The 21,205-nt window shown below is 36.4% G+C and overlaps 1 protein-coding gene across 1 annotated transcript; it reads right to left on the reverse strand.

The window, feature by feature from the left end:
• Positions 1-1,314: 1,314 nt before the first annotated feature.
• Positions 1,315-20,906, reverse strand: RGS13 (regulator of G protein signaling 13). The gene is made up of 4 exons (XM_039257493.1): positions 20,842-20,906; positions 17,376-17,437; positions 2,652-2,818; positions 1,315-1,497 (listed from the first exon to the last, which is right to left on the reverse strand). Exons 1-4 carry the CDS (start codon positions 20,904-20,906, stop codon positions 1,315-1,317), a joined length of 477 nt encoding a protein of 158 aa, XP_039113424.1.
• Positions 20,907-21,205: the final 299 nt, after the last annotated feature.

A 21,205-nucleotide genomic window follows, 5' to 3' on the forward strand; every position in this document is an offset into this window, starting at 1 on the left:
CTTTAACTAGAATCCATATTAATTAATGGTATACTTTTTCATGAAAATATCTCTTAAAATACTTTATTTCTGAGAAATAACCCCCAAATATTTATTGTGTTATAATAACCTTTTGCTGATTGAGAAGAATTATATTTAGTATTCATTTTCATGTCATACAGCATAGGTTTATAAGCACTTTAAAATAGTAATGCTATTTCAGTCAAATCTGAGACATGAGAAACACTTTTCAGAGTAAAACTAAAGATCTTGAACAATTTTATATAGTTAATTCTTTGGAAAAATGATATTAAATATTTTATGTATTTTATTCTTCATCAAAAACAGAATATTTATCCACCTGTATGGAAAGTTTATATGCTATGATATATGCTAAACAAAACAAATGAAATTTATATGAGTTCTTTCCTCTGGAATCTTCTGACAAATTCTAAGAAGTTGCTATTGCTATGACAGGAAAGATTAAAAAACAGTCTTTTTTTGAAAAATAACTTCACTGTGTCTTTAAAAAAGGCATAGATTTGAAGGGTTTTTTTTTTGTTTATATTTGGATTTATTGATTACCAGGGACCATGATTAATTCACATTGTGAGGGCAATTCTTAAAATATAGAAACCAAATTTTCTACCTTTATATCAATATATGGATAAATGAGGAATTTTATACATTCTTAAAAGCTTAGAATTTCCATGAATTTTTCACATGTAGAAGATATTTGTGATATACTCAGTTATGAATGGGATGCAATATTCAGTTATGAATATAATAGTAGAAAAATTTTATAGATAAAATATCTCTCAAGAACACAGCTTTTAATATTACTCATGATATTATCCCATTAACTACTTCAAATACCACGTTTGTCTACTAAGCAATTGTTACAAACATTCCATCTATAGAGTACACTCATCATAGAGGCAACTCAAATAGCTACAGTTTCTAAAGAACTGATTTATGCATTATGCCAGCAAAATTTTATTAATAAGAAAACATCCATTAGTTGACTATTACAGTAAAAACTTTATAATATTGGTGTCATGAAGATCTTTCTTCTCCTTATATGTTAACTGAGCTACATAGACATGCCACAAATTGTGTTATTCATATTATAACTGTTGTAGACCCCATCCCTTTGGGGATCTTTTCTTTTTCTAGAATTAGAAGAAATTAATTTATAGTTTTTTTTCTATTTCATTCCTATTCTACTTCTGACTCATGTGTGTGTGTGTGTGTGTGTGTGTGTGTGTGTAAATTAAAAAAAAAAAAGCCAGTACTTCCAATACACCGTCTTCAATTTAAACTTTTGAATAGTAGTTAGGATTTGTTGGGCTGAACAGTCTTCAAAAGTTTCTGGTACATTTCTGACTTTAGAAACCTGGGATAAGAGTCCCTTTCCATGTGCATATACACTATCTTTTGAGCCTCTTCAAAACACGTTTGAGTGGGTTCTTGAATATTCCTGATGATAGTCTCTCTTGTTGAACTGTCAATGTTAATCTGAAAAGTGAAATTACACGTACAGCATAAGTAGGTATAATTGAAGACAGAAACTCTAATGGAAAAAGTTTAATTTATTCCCCAGTCTCCTTTTTTTCTTTTTAGTGGAATAAGGTAATTTTGTCTGAAGTTTCATCCATATCTAAAAGACTCATAAGAGACAAACTTTGCTTTTTTTAAAACTAAACACCCACCTGCATATTCCAGATTAAAAAAAAAAACAAGACAAAACAAAAAACACACAGCCCAAGAGCAGGGAGATCTCAGAGACCATTGCTTACTTAAGCACATGCAAGTGGTTTGTTAGTGGAGTCTACAAACAAGGAAGTTTATGAGATGAAGATCTCTTTTAAGGAAAAGGGAAGTTGGTACTATTTTAAAGTTTATCTTAGTAGTCATGAATGTTGATCACTGAATATGCCCTGAAATGGGAAGAGAGTGAAGAGAAGTGGAGAAAGAAAGGAGAGAAGTGGTTATTTCAATAAACCAAGTTTTTTCCAGACAAGAGTTTTGAGGAACAAGATGATAAGTAGGACCTTCCTGCATGATAGGAATCTCATATATCATAGCCTACCCTTATCTCCTTGACAAGAATTTTCATTTCTTATTCTCTCTCTACCAGGAAGGGTCTCAGTGTGTCATCCACTCATGATGTTGTTTCTGTAGGCGGTTGTAAGTGATAGGCAGCAGTCTCCGCGAAAGCATTTGTGGATTTACTGGTTGGGAACTGAGGTGAGCGGTGAGCTTTGGTGCAGTGGCACAGACTTCTCCCAATGCTGCTGGGGTTGTCAACATGCCCATTTATGGTATCTGTAGTTCTTTCTAGGAAAGTCAATTCTTCTTACAAGGACTTCTTTTTTTAAAAGAAATTTTCCAAGGAATAAAGATAATTTAATGACAAGAGGCTCTGGAGCTAGACAGACCTAACTTTGAATCCTAACTTTCACTTAATTGATATGTGACACTGAACAAGTTAATTAACTTCTCAGATTCTCAGGCTTCTTACCTGTAAAATAAGGTTAACAGTACTGACTTTGTAGCATAACAGGAGGTACTGGATGTAAAGTGCCTGGCGCATGTGTGTGCTTGACAGATATTAGCGCCCTTCCCCGGAATGTACTGATTTCCATTAGCCATCACTGTCATGTAGTTACCTCTCTAGGGGACTGTGGCTGGATGTAAATCTTATAAAGCTTTTTTGCTCTAGAAATTCTGCTCCACCGTGAGGCAATTTTCTTATAGGTTTCACATGCCATCCAGAATTTAATATTCTCGTCACTGTGCTCCATTTTTAAGTATGCTGCATAGACTACTGGACCATCTAAAAGTAATGGAGAAATTAGTTTATTTTGAGGGTCAAAATCATTAAAAATATCTGAACAATATTTAATGCAGGTTAAAACTAAAGTTTAAATCAAAACTCCCAAATTATTTAACAGGTGTGTATTATATAATCACACACACACACACACACACACACACACACCCCACATCACACCTTAGATCTATAAATCTAAAGCCTGTTTTGACAATGCCAGTCAGTGTTGTGGTTATCCTGTTATTCTGAATCACTCAGGAAAATGTCTACTGATGTGAGTAGGTCAAGGATAGAAGAGGTCACAAGGACCCAGAAACAGGACTTAAGTTGGATCACTAGACAGAGCTGTGATCGTGAAACTGACATAAAAAATCTAAGCCCTCAAGGCAAACTGGAGGATCACAGCAATGTTTAGAATCTCAACAGACAGGTCAAGGTTGAAAGAAAAATATCCAAGTCATGTAGGAGTAATAAATTTATCAAGTTGTACAGCCTGGGGTGTTTCTCAAAATCCAATCTGAGAGGGAGAACATGGATGAAAAGTGCAACTTTGTATTTATGCATTATGTTTCAAACTAGAAATGAAGGACCAGGCGAAGACTGGAATTCAGATTGGGTGTTGGAAACTATCTCAAAATAAAGAGCAGGACAGTGGGTATGTGTAGCACAGCCCACTTGATGCCAGAGATGGTTATTCTTAGTTTTGGTCTTAATCTGCATTTCTGGATGGGTGGATAAAGACATGCATGTGGAAGGAGCTTTTCTGATTGAGGCACTATTTTGTAGGAGCTAGTGTTTGAAGAAGAGGGTTAGGCAAGCTCTTATAAATCTAACACATTAATACAAATCTTTGGGGGGACCACGTACTCTCAGTATTGAAGATGAACACTCTCAGAACTTCTTTTAGTGGTTAGGAAGTCTCTCAGCATATCTGAGAAGTTGAATTGCTAAATGATGAAATGAGTAACTTTTAATTGACAGTAATAGAAATGTGTGTGTAGGCACATTGACTATGTGTCCAAGCATAAGATTTTGATTAAAATATTTTATTCAGTATTAACTGTCATAAGAAATAATGGCAATCAGATGTAATAGCAATGTAAAATCAGATTTTCCTAGATCTTCACATGAGAGATTGGATTGGGTTTTCTAGCACTAGAAAGCTTTGACTCCTTGGCATCTACTGGCTCTGGCGGCAGTGATACAAAAATAAAGATAACAATTAAGATATTTTTAGTGAAGAGATAAACTCAAAAAGAGGCAGATCCCTTTTAAGAAGGATTAGGGTGGGGAAAGACTGGTAATCTGCAAGAAGTGTGCCATACTAAGAATACACAAAATTACAGCATCTCTCATTATTATCATGTAAGTAAAGCCCCCATGACATTGGGTAAGAAAGGGTTTGAAAGGAACATCACTTGAGTTGAGAGGACAGATGAAATGGGGAGCTTATAGAAAACTGTAACATAGGAAGTAATATGAATTAGATATTGCTACCCAATGGGGGAATATATTTTATCTCAGATTTCAAACAATTTTCACACCAAACTAATTTTAAGGTGTGCCTTGCCTCATCACAGACAAAGAAAGCTGAGGTCATAGACAATACCTGTAGCAGTTGAAGCTCCTGTTAGAGAAATAGCTGAATGGAAAGGAAAACCAAAACCAAACAAACAAAACAAAATAACAACAACAACAAACAAATCAATACAAAAAGGTATTTCTGGCTTAACAAGTAAAGCTGGATATACTTGATATACTTTGTACTTAGTGGAATTTTGAGTGATCACTTCATTAGGGACAGAAAATAAGAGTCCTAAAAATAAAGAAATGAACTATGAACAGGGAAAAGAATGAGATACCAGATAAAATCTGTAGATCCTGGAATGATAGTCAGCCACCAGGATACTTGGATGGGTGAGTACACGGGTGAGTGGGGACTAGGGAAATGACTTGGAAACCAATATTAGAGTCTGTGTTATAGTATTCTGAATTTGTGTTTATGTTTAACTTAATTGTATAGTAATATGTTTAGAGATTCTCATTTCAGAACCTGCCTGCACCTGGACTGGCCTTCTCAAACTTCTCTCCTGATCTTTTTGGGCTGGCCAAATGGTTCAACAATTCTCTATATACTCAAGTTCTTTGCTAATGAGGTCATCCATGCTTTGTAATTTATGTTTTATTTAGATATTTGATATGGTAGATTGTAGTATTGATTTTAGTTACTTCCTGCCCTTCTTAAAGGAGGATTATACTTTTATGTCCCATTTATATCAGCCTTGCCCATTGGATTTGTTTTAGCCAATGAAATACGTGTGAATTGCGCCATACACAGGTGCAAGCAAAAGGTTTTAAGCAGAAGGTTCAAGCAGGTGGTCTGCCGTTGCGCTTCCAAATAGTCATGCAAAGGATACATTCTGGAAAAGAGCTACTTCTTTTGCCTGAAGGCCAGAATGAAGACATAGAATAGAGCTGGAACTGAACTCAAGTCACTGTGTGGCAAACAAGAAATGAATGTTTCTTGTAAATTAGTGGGATTTTAATGTTGTGTTTTACTGCATCATAACCTGTCCTGGACCTGAAGGCAGACCCAGACCATTTGAACTTCTCTGATATTTCAGGTAACGTTCTGGGGTGTAGAATAAGTAGACTCACATGGCTGGTATAATTTACAGAATTTGTATAAGTTAAGCAAGCAAGCAGCTGAAAGTGCATTTGTTTAACAGTGCTCCAGGAATCTGAGTAATTATTAAAGTTGGAACTGAATTGCTCAGTTTAGAATTTCTAATGACTCATACAACAAGTCAATTTTAAAGGTAGAAAAGCCTTTTCCAAATTAGGCAATGTAGTCCACAGTAGCCCATTCTGAAGTTGTAAATGATTCTCCTTCCTGAGCATTAAAGAGACTGTGACTCTGCTGAAGCAAAGTGAATAAGGATAAACAAGAGAATTGAATTGCTCATTAAATTGAGAAGATGGAAAAAATAGGTTTATGTCATACATCGTGTATGCTTTTCCTTAAGAATGAGAGTGATGCTTTTGGGACTCTGTAGCATGTATTCTTTTTTTTTTTTTTAAACCAGTCACAGAAATTAGTATTTTCTATGACACACAAGGTGACACATGTCAGTATCTTGATGCAGAAGGGAAACGCGGCATTCCTCTTGGCTGAGTCAGAGCAGTGGCCCATCTGTTCCAAAATTGTTTTCTGCAAGGGGAAAAAGCTTACACCATGAAATAAATCCTTAAGTCGTGCTATGTTGCAGTCTTTCATCAGAAGTGTGACTAAAATAATTTTAAATCTATTTTTTTTCAATCTGTACCACTTGGGATAATAAATTCCATAATTGTACTAGCTTCTAAAAAAGCCTGAAGTTTTAAAGTGAATTTGCTTTATTGAGATTCTCTAGTTTGGTTTCTGTGATATTAATCCTTTATGATTTTTTTCTATTATGAAAGTAACTTAGAATAGTATAGGTCATTTTTAAATACAGAAAACTTCTAAATAGATAATGATGATTTTTGATGATTTAATATGTTTTCCTTTATTCTTTCAGTCCTTTGCTAATGTTTAGCTTTCTATCTAACTAGAATTCATTCATCTAAACAAACGCAGATACACATACAAGTTACTGGCATTATACTGTGAAAGCAATTCTGTCTCACTCTTTCATACTTAATATGTAGAAACACTTTGTTTTTTAAAAAAATTTTAATGTTTATTTATTGGAGAGAGAGAGAGAGAGAGAGAGCAGGGGAGGGGCAGAGAGAGGGAGAGACACAGAATCTGAAGCAGGCTCTAGGCTCTGAGATGTCAGCACAGAGCCTGACACGGGGCTTGAACTCACGAGCCATGAGATCATGACCTGAGCTGAAGTTGGACGCTTAACCAACTGAGCCACCCAGAAATGTGCCCCAGAAACGTTTTCTCCTTTTTATTTTCAAGGGTCACGTAGTAGTCCTTTGCAAGACTACCCTATATTATATTTAGCTGTCCTACTATTGTTGAATATTTATATCGTTTCCCATTTTTTGTTATAAATTACTTTACATTGAATATTCGGTGTATAAATCTTTGCATCTGTAATGAAGAATTACCTTAGAATTACCTTAAAGGAGTGGAATTCCTAGATTAATGGATGTCGTGTTTTTGGAGACTCTTGATATCTATTGTAAAATGACTTTCAGAAAGATTTTATTAGTTTTCATTACTAACAGCAGTGTGAAAGTGTCTGCTCACTCCATCGTTTCCAATCTGATGGGGTAAAACCAGTGACTTGTAACTGTTTAGTTTGCATTTTAAAATACTAATGTCTAAACATTTTTTCTTTTTCACTGACCATATCTTTTATTTCTGTGAATTTCAAATCTTTTGGCAATTTTTTTGCATTGTTAGTCTTTTCTGAAAATTTTTAGAATTCTTTGTATATTAAAGAAGCTATCTGTTATATTTATTATATTATCTTCTGTTCTCTTTTTACAGATTATTTTATGTTTATGGTTTTTGAGAAATATTTGTAAACTGCCTAATCTGAAAAAGGCTCAGTTCATCTATCTGACCTGCTTTCATTCTTTTTTGCACTTTTATCAGCGAAAAATCTCTAAAGCAAAAACGCGGCCACAACCCTTTATAACTTTTCAGCCTTTTCCCGTTGCCCTAATTAAAAAAAAAAAAAAAATCCAGACTTCAGCTGTGGCTACAGGGTGCATTAGGGTATGGTGTTCCCTCCCTCTCTAGCCTCGTCTCTTGTGACTTCTGAAAACAGTCTTTGTTTGAGCCTTGCTTCTGACCAGGCAGTGTGCGACCCCCCTACGCTGTTGTATATGCAATTTCTCCTTTGTGGTAGGCTTTGTACTCTGATCTAAGACTCAGGTTAAGTATCTCAGTTTCTGGAAAAATTTCTCTGGAATGACCCCTTCCTCTCCAACTAGGTAAGTGCTTCCTGTCAATTGACAGATAGCACCTAGTCCACAGTTATTTAAATTCTAGTTCCCTCTCACCCTATACCACAGTCTGTTGTATCTACGTTTGCTTTGATTACTCTCCTACTCATGGGCCAACACTGCGAATTAGGACTCCAGTTCCATCTTCCTATGCCCAAGGCCTGTGCACTGCCTGATACACAGCAGGCACTGACTAAACAAAGGTTTGTCAGTTCAGACTTTTGGATTCCTCATGCTTGTATGTTTTCAGGAGATTCTCCACACATTTTGAAAAGTGAAGAAGCGTGCCCTAATTGATAGCATCCAGGAAGCACCAAAGACTAGAGGATTATACCTGGCATGTTGTTACTTTTTGCTGTTTTTGACAGTGAGACAAACATGCTCTAATTGAACAGTGGTATCTGTAAAAGGCCAGGTTTTGTTGTTCTGTTTTTCTTCTTGCAGGGTGAACAAGTGCATGAAAAGTTAGAGAAGACAAGCAGTACTGAAAGAAGGGGCTTCAGCCTGGCAATTGAGGGATGATTTTGACCAAAATTAAGAGTGATGCCAATTCTGTGATTAGAACACCTGCTTATTTAGAATGGCTTAACTCTGTCTGCTCTGGAGCAAACTGAAGAGGTCATAGAAAAATATGTAACTGGGCTTTTGCTCTTAAAATCATCTCTACAAATTTAAAGTGGGCACTCAACATTACCCAGTCATCCGACCACCCTTCCATCATATCTTGGTTTGTAGATAAAATATCCCTGAAGAACACATCTCTTTCTATTGCTCATGATATTATACCATTGACTGTACTTTGAATACTACGTTTGCCTACTAATTAAAGTTATTTTGAGCACTCCATCTGTAGAATAAACTCATGTGAGACACAACTTATATAGCTACAATTCTTAAGTTGGTTCTTTGACTCTCCAGAAACTATTTCATATCTTCTTTCTTTTTAAGGTCCCAGCACATCTTGCTCAGCTCTCTGCTGACGACCTTGCCTCGGTCTTCACTGAGAACACGGGTTTAATCAGGCAGAGATTCCCTCATTTTGTCTCCACCAAATCAACCAACCTACCTCCTCTGGTTCATGTCCTTTCTAACTTTCCTCCTGACAGGAAAACAATGTCCAAACCGTTTTTTATTGTCTTCCACCTAATTATGCGTTCTCCATGGCTTTGCATTTCTCTGTTGCTCTTAAAATTGTCTCCACTCTCTTCTCCGTAATCACTTTCTTCCTCTCTAATGGTTGCCATTGTCTATAACAATGCTGCTGTAGCACTGAGTGTTATGTGGAAACTAATTTGACAATAAACTATTTGTAAAAAAAAAAAAAAAAGAAAGTATACAGCAATACAAATACTTTAATAAGAACTCAAAAAAAAATGCTGCTGTATTTCCTAAATAAAACCAACAATGTCTATTGACTCTATATTCCCAATATTGACTTCATGCCTCTTTCTAGTTGCTACTCTTTTCTCTGTTGACCTTCATCTCAAAACTTATGTAAATAATCCCCTATATTCTCTGCCTTGCTTCCTCTGGGCCTATCCAGCCCCACGCCTCTGCAACGGTTCCTGTTAAAGCACCATTGACTCCCATATTGCTATAGCCAGTGGTCATTGCTATTTCCTCATCTTACTTGACTTCTCAGTAGCCTTTGACACTGTCATGGCTCCCTTCCTGAAACATGTTCTCTTTTGCCTTTCATGATGATGTAGTTTTGATCACCCTTAACTTACCTGATGATCTTTTTCCATTTCCTTTGCTGGCTCCCCCTCTTCTCTGGATTTAGAAATATTAGTGTCCACCTAAGCTCCATCTCTGGATCTCTCCTCTTCTCTCCCTGAACTCTCTAACTAATCTCATGGTCCCATGCTTTGATTAGAGTCTATATGCTAAGTACCCTTGGCTTTGTCTTCCCCACTGACTGCTAGTCTTTCTTTTTAAATTTTTCATTATAAAATAATTTAACTAATTAACATTTATTTTTGGATTTTAAGGTAGTCTTTTATTTTTTAATTTTTAAATTATCTTTAATAGTTTATTGTCAAGTTGGTTTCCATATAACACCCAGTGCCCATCCCAACAAGTGCCCTCCTCCATGCCCATCACCCCCCTCCCCACTCCCCCACCCCCATCAGCCCTCAGTCTGTTCTCAGCATTCAAGAGTCTCTTATGGTTTGCCTTCCTCCCTCTCTCCAATTATTTTTCCCCTCTCCTCCCCCATGGTCCTCTGTTAAGTTCCTCCTAATCCTCCTATACATGCAAACATATGGTATTTGTCCTTCTCTGCTTGACTTATTTCGCTCAGCATAGCACCCTCAAGCTCCATCCATGTTGCTACAAATGGCCAGAGTTCATTCTTTCTCATTGCCATGTAGCATTCCATTGTATAGATAAACCACATTTTCTTGATCCATTCGTCCGTTGATGGACACTTAGGCTCTTTCCATGTTTTCGCTATTGTTGAGAGTGTTGCTATGAACTTTGGGTACATGTGCCCCTATGCATCAGCACTCCTGTATCCCTTGGGTAAATTCCTATTAGTGCTATTGCTGTGTCATAGGGGAGTTCTATTGTTAATTTTTTGATGAACCTCCACACTGTTTTCCAGAGGGGCTGTACCAGTTTACATTCCCACCAACAGTGTAGGAGAGTGCCCATTTCTCCACATATTCACCAGCATCTATAGTCTCCTGATTTGTTCATTTTAGCCAGTCTGACCAGCGTGAGGTGGTTATCTCAGTGTGGTTTTGATTTGTATTTCCCTGATGAGGAGGGATGCTGAGCATCCTTTCATGTGTCTGTTGGCCATCTGGATGTCCTCTTTGGAGAAGTGTCTGTTCATGTCTTCTGACCATTCCTTCACTGGATTATTTGTTTTTCGGGTTTGGAGTTTGGTGAGTTCCTTATAGATTTTGGATACTAGCCGTTTATCTGATATGTCATTTGCAGCTATCTTTTCCCATTCCGTTGGTTGCCTATTAGTTTTATGGATTGTTTCCTTTGCCATGCAGAAGCTTTTTATCTTGATGAGGTTCCAATAGTTCATTTTTGCTCTTGATTCCCTTGCCTTCGGGGATGTGTCAAGTAAGAAATTGCTGCGGTGGAGGTCAAGGAAGTTGCTTCCTGCTTCCCCTCTAGGGTTTTGATGGTTTCCTGTCTCACATTCAGGTCCTTTATCCATTTTGAGTTGATTTTTGTGCATGGTGTGAGAAAATGATCTAGTTTTATTCTTCTACAGGTTGCTGTACAGTTCTCCCAGCACCATCTGTTAACGAGGCTGTCTTTTTTTCCATTGGATACTCTTTCCTGCTTTGTCAAAGATTAGTTGGCCATACATTTGTGGGTCCAATTCTGAGTTTTCTATTCTATTCCATTGGTCTATGTGTCTGTATTTGTACCAATACACAGTACCAATACTGTGTTGATGATTACAGCTTTGCAGTAAAGGCTAATGACTTCTAGTCTTATATGGTTTATTGCAATAGCCTTCCAACTGGTCTCTGCTTCTTTTTTTCAGAAGAGAACCAGAAGGTACATTGACTCTTGTTACTCCACAGTTTAAAGTTGCTCACGTGGCCAATAAAGCTCTATACTCTTGTCATGTTGAACTTCTTTGTTATTTGAAGACACTAACCTCAGTCACATCTCAGGGCCTTTTGAACATGGCATTCCTTTGTGTGGGCCACTCTGCCCCCCAGATCCCAGCCTGACTGCTCATCAGCTTGATGATGCTTTTCATCACTCAGCTCTTGGCTCACATTTTGTGCCTTCTCACAGTTCTCTTCTAATTATCCAATCGAACTACCCTCTCATACCTGCCTTTCTTTGTCATATCACTTGGTTTTTATTTTGTTCAAAGCATTTAATGCTTTTTGGAATTAAAGTATTCATTAATTTATTTGCCTGTTTGTCTCTCTCCTCCCTCTAGAGGGAGCACAGGAGCTAAGTACAAGTGATCTTACAGGTCTCTTTCACCTGTCTCAGTGCTTGGTAGGATTGCCAGACACTCGGAAGGAAGGATTGAATGAATCATCCAAGGAAGTTAGTTGCAGTTTTAGTAATTTCTTTTTATTTATATTAAACAGTTTACTCAAATATCAATGAGAAACCTCTACCCTCATCTTTTGAGATTTAGTAGATATGTAAATGTGCTTTTTTAAATTTCTGGTACCATTTTCTGTCATTCCAATTAATATTAAAAGTAAAACTGATGAGTCAAAATTTTGATTTGATTATTTTTCACTCTTGACCTTTCTAGTTTGTAGAGCCATTGAGTTTTAGATGATTGTTAGTCCCCTTGTCATTTCAAAAGCATGTTTTCTGTATCTTTTCTATTTCTACCAGATTTAGCCATCAGAACTACAGATTTCTACTAGGTTTAGCTAGCAGATATATTCACAGGATTTTCTTTCTATTTTTCATCTTGGTGTTGCCCAACATTCTGATGATATATGTTTTTTAGTTTTTTTTAAGTGTTTTAATTTATTTTGGGGGAGGAGCGGCAGTGAGAGAGGGAGACACAGAATGTAAAGCAGGCTCCTGGCTTTGAGCTGTCAGCACAAAGCCCGATGCAGAGCTTGAACTCATGAACTGCAATATCATGACCTGAGTTGAAGTCAGAGACTTAACTGATTGAGCCACCTGGGCGCCCCAATTCTGATGATATTTTGAGGCACAGTGTTGTATTTTGGGTCAATAAAATTAAAAAAAATTGTGATTCTCAGGTACTTTTAACTAACAGGTCTGACAAATTTTTTTCTGATCTATTAAATAACATTACTATTTAATGTCCATTTGCAAATAATGTAACTCTTTCCTAAAATCTTGAGTGTTTGGAAACTTGAAGGACTTTATATCATCTGTAACTTGAAATTTCTCAGGTAATTTGTGCTTAACTCATTATGGAGATTTTTTTAATGAGACCAATTTCTTACACTAAATCCTGAAGAATCCTACATACTATATCTCTTCCTTCAAAGAAGCTTTAATCTCTATTGGACTTCTAAAATAGTTGACCATCTTTAAAACACTGCTAGTCACACCTCCTCATCATTTTACAACAGTCTGAGTCAAGTTCCAGCTCATATTTGCCTCATGTGAGAAACTTTCCCCAAAGACCTGCCATTCCTCCTCATCTATCTTCACCTTTTAGCCCATACACAGTAGGTTTGTGCTAGGTGACCTGTTATTTCTAGTCTCTCTTCATTACAGTTTTTCACAAATATATGGTGCATGTATATTTTTTCTATATTTATCTATGCCTTCAAGAAAGAACTTCCAGGGGCGCCTGGGTGACTCAGTTGGCTAAGCATCCAACTTTGGCACAGGTCAGGATCTCACCACTAGGGGGTTCGAGCCCTGCATCTAAGCCTGGAACCTGGAGCCTGCTTCAGATTCTGTGTCTCCCCATCTTCCTCTCTCTAATAAATGAACCTTCCCCCACTAATTCTCTCTCTCTCTAATAAATGAACATTTAAAGAATTTAACTAATAAAATAAAGAAAGCACTTCCACTATCCTTCTGTCATACATAGTGGGAACTCAATACATACTTTTTGCTCAGGGACCACACTCCATAATGTATGCTAAAACTCAAAGCAGTTTGTTCTTGGCGGTTCTTGGAGGCCTCCAGATTCTCAGCCTTTTACAGAGGGCACTTCATAAGCGCACATTTTACTATTGCAAGCCATACATATTTTAGATACTGGTCTTCTATAAGGCTGTCCTAATTGGACCTTGCAAGTAATTTTATGTCAAAGAAATATGGGTATGTTTTTCTTTCTGGATCTAGAGCTTCCTTCTGCATGTTGAATGTAACAATAGACTCTTCAAGGGAAAGATATAGCTTCATAAACCATCTTTAATCTGGAAACAAAAATCAAAAACCAAACCAAACCAAACAAAACCCTTCCAAAGCCTTTGGTGAAAATTTTTCCTAAGGCTATTATTTTTAAAAAGTGTATATTTGCCTTGCCTTTGAAATGCCATTCAGGCTGTTCCTGGAAGTTGCTTCAATCACTATTTTCTACTTTACCCTAATGTGCTATAAATAGCAGCCTTCCCTGTTCTCCTCTGGGAGATTTTCATTCTTTGATAAAAAAATCCACCTTTCTTTCTGTGTTATTTTGTGTGGTACATGGGCACACGGAGTTTTGTTTTTTTCACACACATTGCCTGGTACCTAAGTGCTTAAGATTTACTAAATGAATATTGAGCACACATACTGTTTTTTAAAAATTAACTTGTCAATTAATGTGTCATTAGATAATATCTAGATTACCAGAGTTCTTAATTTCTAATGAGGGTCTTAATTTTGACAGGGTTCTGTTCCTAAAGTGATGATTTTCTTGGATCCCCTCTCCCCATGAAGAAGCTGCATTTACTTGTATTGTGATGACTATTACTTCCTGGCTGTCCAGCAAACATGTCTTAAACCAATTCTCATTCAATTATTGAGACTATGCTTAATACATTTCCTTCCTAAGTTGGTTTCTGAACTACATGTTCTTAGAAACAGTCTTTTAATCTATGTAGAAACAGGTATCTACATATATTAACTAGAGAATGCATTTTACCAGTGTCCTTGGTTAATGTAAACACACTTTATTTTCTGCCATTTAATGTTCGTTTTTTTTTAATTTTACCTTTTTGATTGGATGGTCCATAGATTGAATTGTTTTATCATCTTTTTTATTATGTGATTATTAAATTTTTACATGAATTTCATAGTAAGTAGATTGCTCTTAAGATTCTTATCCTGCTTTTGCCGGTTTTTATAAATAGCAGTCTGCTGTTTTCCTGTCCTCATCTTTTCTGTAAACTTTGCTTATTCTCATGGCACTAGATGTCTACATAGCTAGTTCTAGCTGGGCTCTCAGTTGAGGTCATTACCAAACAATTAACTTTATTCACTTTGTGTATGAGGCCTCCAGGACTGGCACAGAAACTTTTCCATAATGTGGCTTAATACATTTTGATCTTTTCTTAATAGTTTTTGTCTTGTATTTATTAATTGAACATTTATTGCATGCTCATTAGATACAAAGCACATATTTTTAGTCTCTGGGACGGGAGATGAAAGGTGAATGCACCTTGATCTGTGCTCTCAGGGAATTTAAGATTTACTGAGAAAATGTCTGCAGAAAAAAACCAATACAAAGTAGCTGTTCTAAGAAGCAGCATAAATACTGGTACTAATGGAAGAGAGAAGGCAAATATTTCTAAGAGGTTTCATGGAAAAGGTGGAAGTTGACTTTTACTACCCGAGACAGGCAGATAACAAAGTAGACACAGGACTTTGGCGGTGGAAGCCTGGAGCAGGTGCGTCACTGAGTAGCAAATGGAGCAATGGTCACCCTGGCTGAAGGATGTGTTATGTGAAGGGGCAGAGCTGTGGCTAAATCATAAAAAGTGCACTGAGTTTGGGTGTAGAGAACCCTGAATGCCAAGTTAGAGATTTTGAGCTTCCTCATAAGCAGTAGAGAAAAAGGAATGATATTCAGAGACATGCACCTTATTACTAATAAAAAGAACTACCAATTTAAAACACACACACACACACACACACACTCAGATTGGCAGTTTTTAGAGGCACACTGGGTAAAATGGGTGAAGGTGGTCAAAACGTAAAACTTCCAATTGTAAAATAAATAAGTCCTGGGGAAACTTTGGTCTAGGGGATGTAATGTACAGCATGGTGACTATAGTTAATAATAATGTATATTTGGAAGTTGCTAAAAGAGTCTATCTGAAAATTTCTCATCCCAAGAAAACAAAATTGTAACTGTGTGTGATGATGGGTGTTGATTATACTTATTGCAGTGAAAAAAAAAAAAAAAAAGAACTACCAATTATTGTGTGCCTAATCTGCTCACTCATTGAGCTAGGTGTTTTGTGTCTAACCTGAACAATAATGCTGAAAGCATGTGTGATGTTATTCGCATGTTACAGATGGAGAATTTTTTACTGCAAGAGAGAGATTAACCTGAGATGTGGCAAAACAGGAATTACTGGGGGTTGAGACTGAAATCCAAACTATTTAGCAGAGGATCAATCAATATAGCTGACTGAACATATGCCATTGTCTCTTCCTCTTATTTCATTGTTCTAAAATTCACACACACACACACACACACACACACACACACACACACTGTTTATTTATTTTTGAGAGACAGAGAGAGCAGAGGAGGGGCAGAAAGAGAGGAAGACACAGAATCTGAAGCAGGCTCAAGGCTCTGAGCTGTCAGAACAGAGCCTAATGTGGGACTTGAACCCACAAACCACGAGATCATGACTTGACCCAAAGTCCAAAGTTTAACCTACTGAACCACCAGGTGCCCCGCAAAAAAATCTGTTTTTAAAAATTCACATGCTGGCAACTGGGATCACAAACTATGAGGAATACTTGAAAAGTAAAAGGCAGGGTTCACAAGTAAACCATGGCCTCAAATGCTTATTGGAAAGGCCTGTTATGACAGGTGGGAGTTCAGGTAGTGACCCAAGTCTGGAGGCACTAAGGAGGGGCCATGAAGTAAATGCCAAAATATCTGATGAAGGTGTTCTTGTAAGAGGAGCCAGGGGTCTTTACCTCCTGCAGTTGCCCTCCAGGTCAGACAGTGATAGCTATCTCCATAACAGGAGGGGCCCCTTGTGCCCGAGAGAGCAGGAAGTGCCACAGAAGCATGACCACCCCCAGGAGTAACAGGAAGTACTTTATTCAGAGTTACCACCTGCACATCCCATCAATTAAACTGTCAAGTAGCATAGCTAACTCCCTTTCCATAGTCAGTAGGTATAAACAGTTGAAATATTCACACAAAGCTAATAGGTAATCTCAAATAAAAAGAGATCTATAGACAGAAATTAGCAACAAGTTGACAGGAACAAACTCCATTAAAAAATATCAAATTCAGCAAACAAGAGAATTTTCTTTGAGTACTTACTGTATTTTTTCTGTACCTGTCTTCTGATATTTATCATTTTCTACAACTTCCCAATTTCTACCCAAACACAGTTGACTGCTCCCATGAATGCACACACTTCCTCATTTCTTGCATTGAGCTTATAAGTCGGTCTCCCTAATATCCATTGACATTAACTTTCATTTATACTATCTGAATGTTGGTATACAACATTATATACAACTATATGTAGACTTATATAAAGTCTCACTGAAGTCAGACACTGATAAAGTTGAATACCAATTCTAAGGAGTTTTAGAACATCAAGACTCAAAATTTATTCTTACTTTTGAATAAAGTAAAAAGGCACTAAGAACAGCAAATTTTTTAGTTTACTAAAATTCTAACTTTAGAAAGCTATGGTAAGGCAGTATATTTCAGTATGTGTTACAAGTCAGGCATATTTTCTAATGGATTTTACACATACACTTGCGAAAACTAAATATTCGCAGTGACTAATCTTATTTTAATTAACACCAAAGAAAATAATAGTGGTTGACGTGACAAACTATTTTCAGATTTTCTTTTTGTAACTGGGGCAGTTGCCATTCTGAAAGCTGTGAAAAGAGCCACATATGTTCATCACCTAGAGCCACTTTCTTTTAGGAATGAAACTGACTGGTTATTCAAAGATGAAATAAACATCATACTCACATTTCGTAGCCATCAACTTTTCAAAAGACTGGGCCCACTGTAACACTTCCTCCAAAGTAATGCTTTGAAAAGAAACAAAAGGTGCTCATTGCACCAAAATAATCTCAAGCTTTTACTGAATTAAATAGAAATATATGATCTTGAGAATAATATCACAATATAGCTAAGCTCTATTTCTATGTGGTTTTAAATGGAAATTTGTCTTTCTGTGATCTTTTACATCTTATTTTTACTTTCTAAATTGTTAAATTTAAAAAAAATTATGAAGGTAATGTAAATTCGAAAATATGATAAAGTTTTACAAGATAATGATCTATAGCACCCATGGTCCTGTAACTTCCCTATTCCCAAATTACTACTATTAATATTTTTTATTTCTTTTTAGTGTTTTTGTTATGTGTGTCTGTGTTTTACCAAGAAGCAGCCATACTCTGCATGTGTATTTGTGTGTGTGTATACTTTGTGAGTGTGTGTACATATATGTATATATTCACTTTTAATAAGCTTTTTGTATGTCATCACAATTGTCTTAATAATCATTTATTATGTTATAAGTTACAATTATAGATTTATAATCATTGATAGTCACTGAGGAATACTGAATATTCCACAAGGGGGCATTCTATAGTTTGCACAATTATTCTCAATTGAGCATTTTGATTTTTTCTCATTTTTTAGCATAAAAACTTGTGATTAAGGCTTGCTATGCTCAAATAGGGTAATTGTTTAGGGGACTCACAGAAGTAGAATTAAAGTGGGTCGAAAATGCACATTTTTAAGGTTCTTCGTATGAATTGCCAAATTGCATTTGGGTTTGCATTGTGTGCTGCAGTCACCAGCAATGTGTTTGCCATTTAAACTATTAACCTCTTAGAGTTTATCCACAAAGCTTATTTGCATGCATTCATATAATAAAATTAGTAACTCTATATCTATTTTATGTAGGTATTCTCTCTATTATTTGTTATAATTTTTCTATGTATTGAAGGTTTGAATTTTTATTACTGTGAATAATATGTAAATAAACTGTATGAGAAATCATTTACAATCTCAAAAATATCCGTGAAAGATACTGGGTTTGAAGCTTCATTTCTGTTCATTTTTCTGGGCTTTGTGAGGTGAATTGGCAAGGGACTATGTATTCTTACATATAAATCATTTTATTTTCTCTCCTATAAAATACTCAAGGCGTTCATTGCCATTCAGTTTATGATTGTTTCAGTTTACAATGCTTCACTCTTAATTTTCCCATTTTCAATAACATCATATAATCAGATAGCTCTAGATCCAAACAAGCACTGTCCATTGGCTACTTTTGGTATAGTTCGCTCAATAATTGGTTTTGTGGGAACAGCCACCAGCATTAGTAGATACTTAACACAATGAAAGAAGATTAGTTAAAGAGGTTAAAAAATGACCTAGAACATGGAAAAATATCAAGATCTTAAAAAGGTCAAATATCTTTTGTTTTCTACAAATTCAGATGGCTCTTGCCAGTTTTAGATGGATTGTGTACATCAGCATTGAGGCTTAACAGTATACTGCTGGAAAGATTGCTTAAAAAAAACCCCAACATTTCCATGAAATGGTATCTGACACACTGTTCTTTTCTCTTATTAAGAACTTTAAAAACAGTAACCTCAAGTAACCTTTTCCATCCAGGGAAATGGTAAGTGCTAGGTCAGGTGTGTGGCATGCCTGTCTGTCCCACCCATTCTCATTATATAGGAAAAAAGAAAATCTACAACATGAGTGAAGATGCCACCATTGTCTGAGCTTAGCTTAAAATAAAGTGTTGGTATTTTGTTGTTGAGAGAATTCTTCTGCCTCTAAGGTTCATGAGATTTATGGAGATAGATCATGACTGGAGTGATTATGATTGGTATTAAAATTGTGAAATGAGGGATGCCTGGGTGGTTCAGTTGGTTAAGTGACCAACTTTTGATTTTGGTTCAGGTCATGATCTCATGACTCATGAGTTCAAGCCTGCGTGCATCAGGCTCTGCACTGTCATAGTGTAGAGTCTACTTGGGATTCTCTCTCCTCTCTCTGCTTCTCCCATGTTCTCTCTCTCTCAAAATATATAAATAAACTTTTAAAATTGTGAAAACAAAATTTGATTTTGGTTTAATCACATCTGGCTTGTAATTTTTTCCGAGTATCTCACAAATTTCATACTGTCCCATGACTATTCAGGTGTCTGTATGCTAATAATTCTAAACACCTCTGTCCCTTCACCCACCTGGATTTCCTAATAAAAAGCAGTGGATGTAAAACGGGAGCATTCTGAGGCCTCGTGTCATTGTGGAAACAGGAATTAAGAGTGTTTGGAGTGTGACAGTCCTGAGTTCTAATTCCAGTGCTGCATTTAATAACTTTTGGTTTTACCTAAAATCTTTGATCCCCTGTTTATTATCTATAAAATGGGGATAATATCTATCTCTCAAAGCTATCTTGAAAATTAAAGTAGTTCATGAAAGTAAAGCACCTAGCAAGTGACTGTTATCTACCAGCTTGCCATGAATGTGAATTCTCATTCTTTGTCCTCTCCCTTCCCTGATTGGGCAGGAGGGAGAAGGTCTGCAAGGCAAGTAGAAAGACATGTGAATGGTGATACTCTATGGGAGAGTCATCAGCAGAAGAGAAGGAAGCTATTCCCAAATCAGCCTATTTCATCTTCCTCTTTGCATGTGCCTGTTCAGTAAAGCAGCCTCATCTGGTTGTTTACAATGCTGAGCTTTGGGCCTTATTGTCTTTCCAACTACCACTGTAGCCTCCTTCCTACCTTACACAAATGCTTTTAAGTGTTTTTGGACATTTGGGTACTAGGGGATGGGAGCATGCATGCATTGCTCTGACCTAGCAAGGGAGATGTGGCTACGATGGAGTATCCCATGTGGGCTAAAGTTAGGCACTCTGGTTAAACTCATGGGAATCCCTAAGGTGGAAAATCAATTCAAATGGTTTGTTATCTACCTTAGGCATTCTGCTTTCTATTTCAACAGTCACTGTTCCCATCTAAATGGCTACATTTTTCGTTTGGCAAAATATCCAAGAGACTCGGGAGTTTGGTAAGCATTTGGTTACCTTACCAGTCTCGCTTCTTCCAACTGGGTATGAAGTTTCTGGCACTTTGTAGATGGAGGGTTTGAATAATTAAAAAGTATTTTGGATAAAGAACCTCATTTTAACATGAATAATATAAAACATTAAAAAAGTCTCAGAGTATTTGTTCATAATAGACACTGTAGAAACATTAAACTTGCCTAATTCTCAGGTGTAAACCATCTATAATGAAAATGAAACCTTAATGTAATACATGATTGCTCTTCTGGCAGACTTACTCATATGTAAATGCAAACTTTACATTCTGAACAAAAAGATTAAATTAGAAGAATAAGTGTGAACCAATTTATCATGTGGTAAATATGCATTGTGATGGCCGTAGAATTTAAATGCTACTTACTTTGATGGAATCCTCTTAGATTCATCTCTGCACATCTTGCAAATCCAACAATTCTGCCTGCTCATTTTTCTAAAGCAATAGAGGATATACTTAGTATAATTTAGTCATTTAAAATAATTATATGCTAGAGTCAATGTCTCAGGAACATCCAAAATTATAAATCATGAACAAATAAGCATGGGTTTTTGAGAGTAATAGAATACAGTCACTGGTTGGAACAGGGAGGAGAGAGGAGAATAAAAAGACTCATCTCATAAATATTTTTTAGGAATGTAGGTGCTTAGAGTCGGGACTTTAGAACCCATCTGAGCCACTTATTTGTCATAATAGTGTTTAAAAAAATACAGCTTACTGAGAAAGATCT

This window comes from Hyaena hyaena, unplaced genomic scaffold (assembly GCF_003009895.1).
Source record: "Hyaena hyaena isolate Hyena2069 unplaced genomic scaffold, ASM300989v1 scaffold_622, whole genome shotgun sequence".
NCBI classification, from domain to species: domain Eukaryota; kingdom Metazoa; phylum Chordata; class Mammalia; order Carnivora; family Hyaenidae; genus Hyaena; species Hyaena hyaena.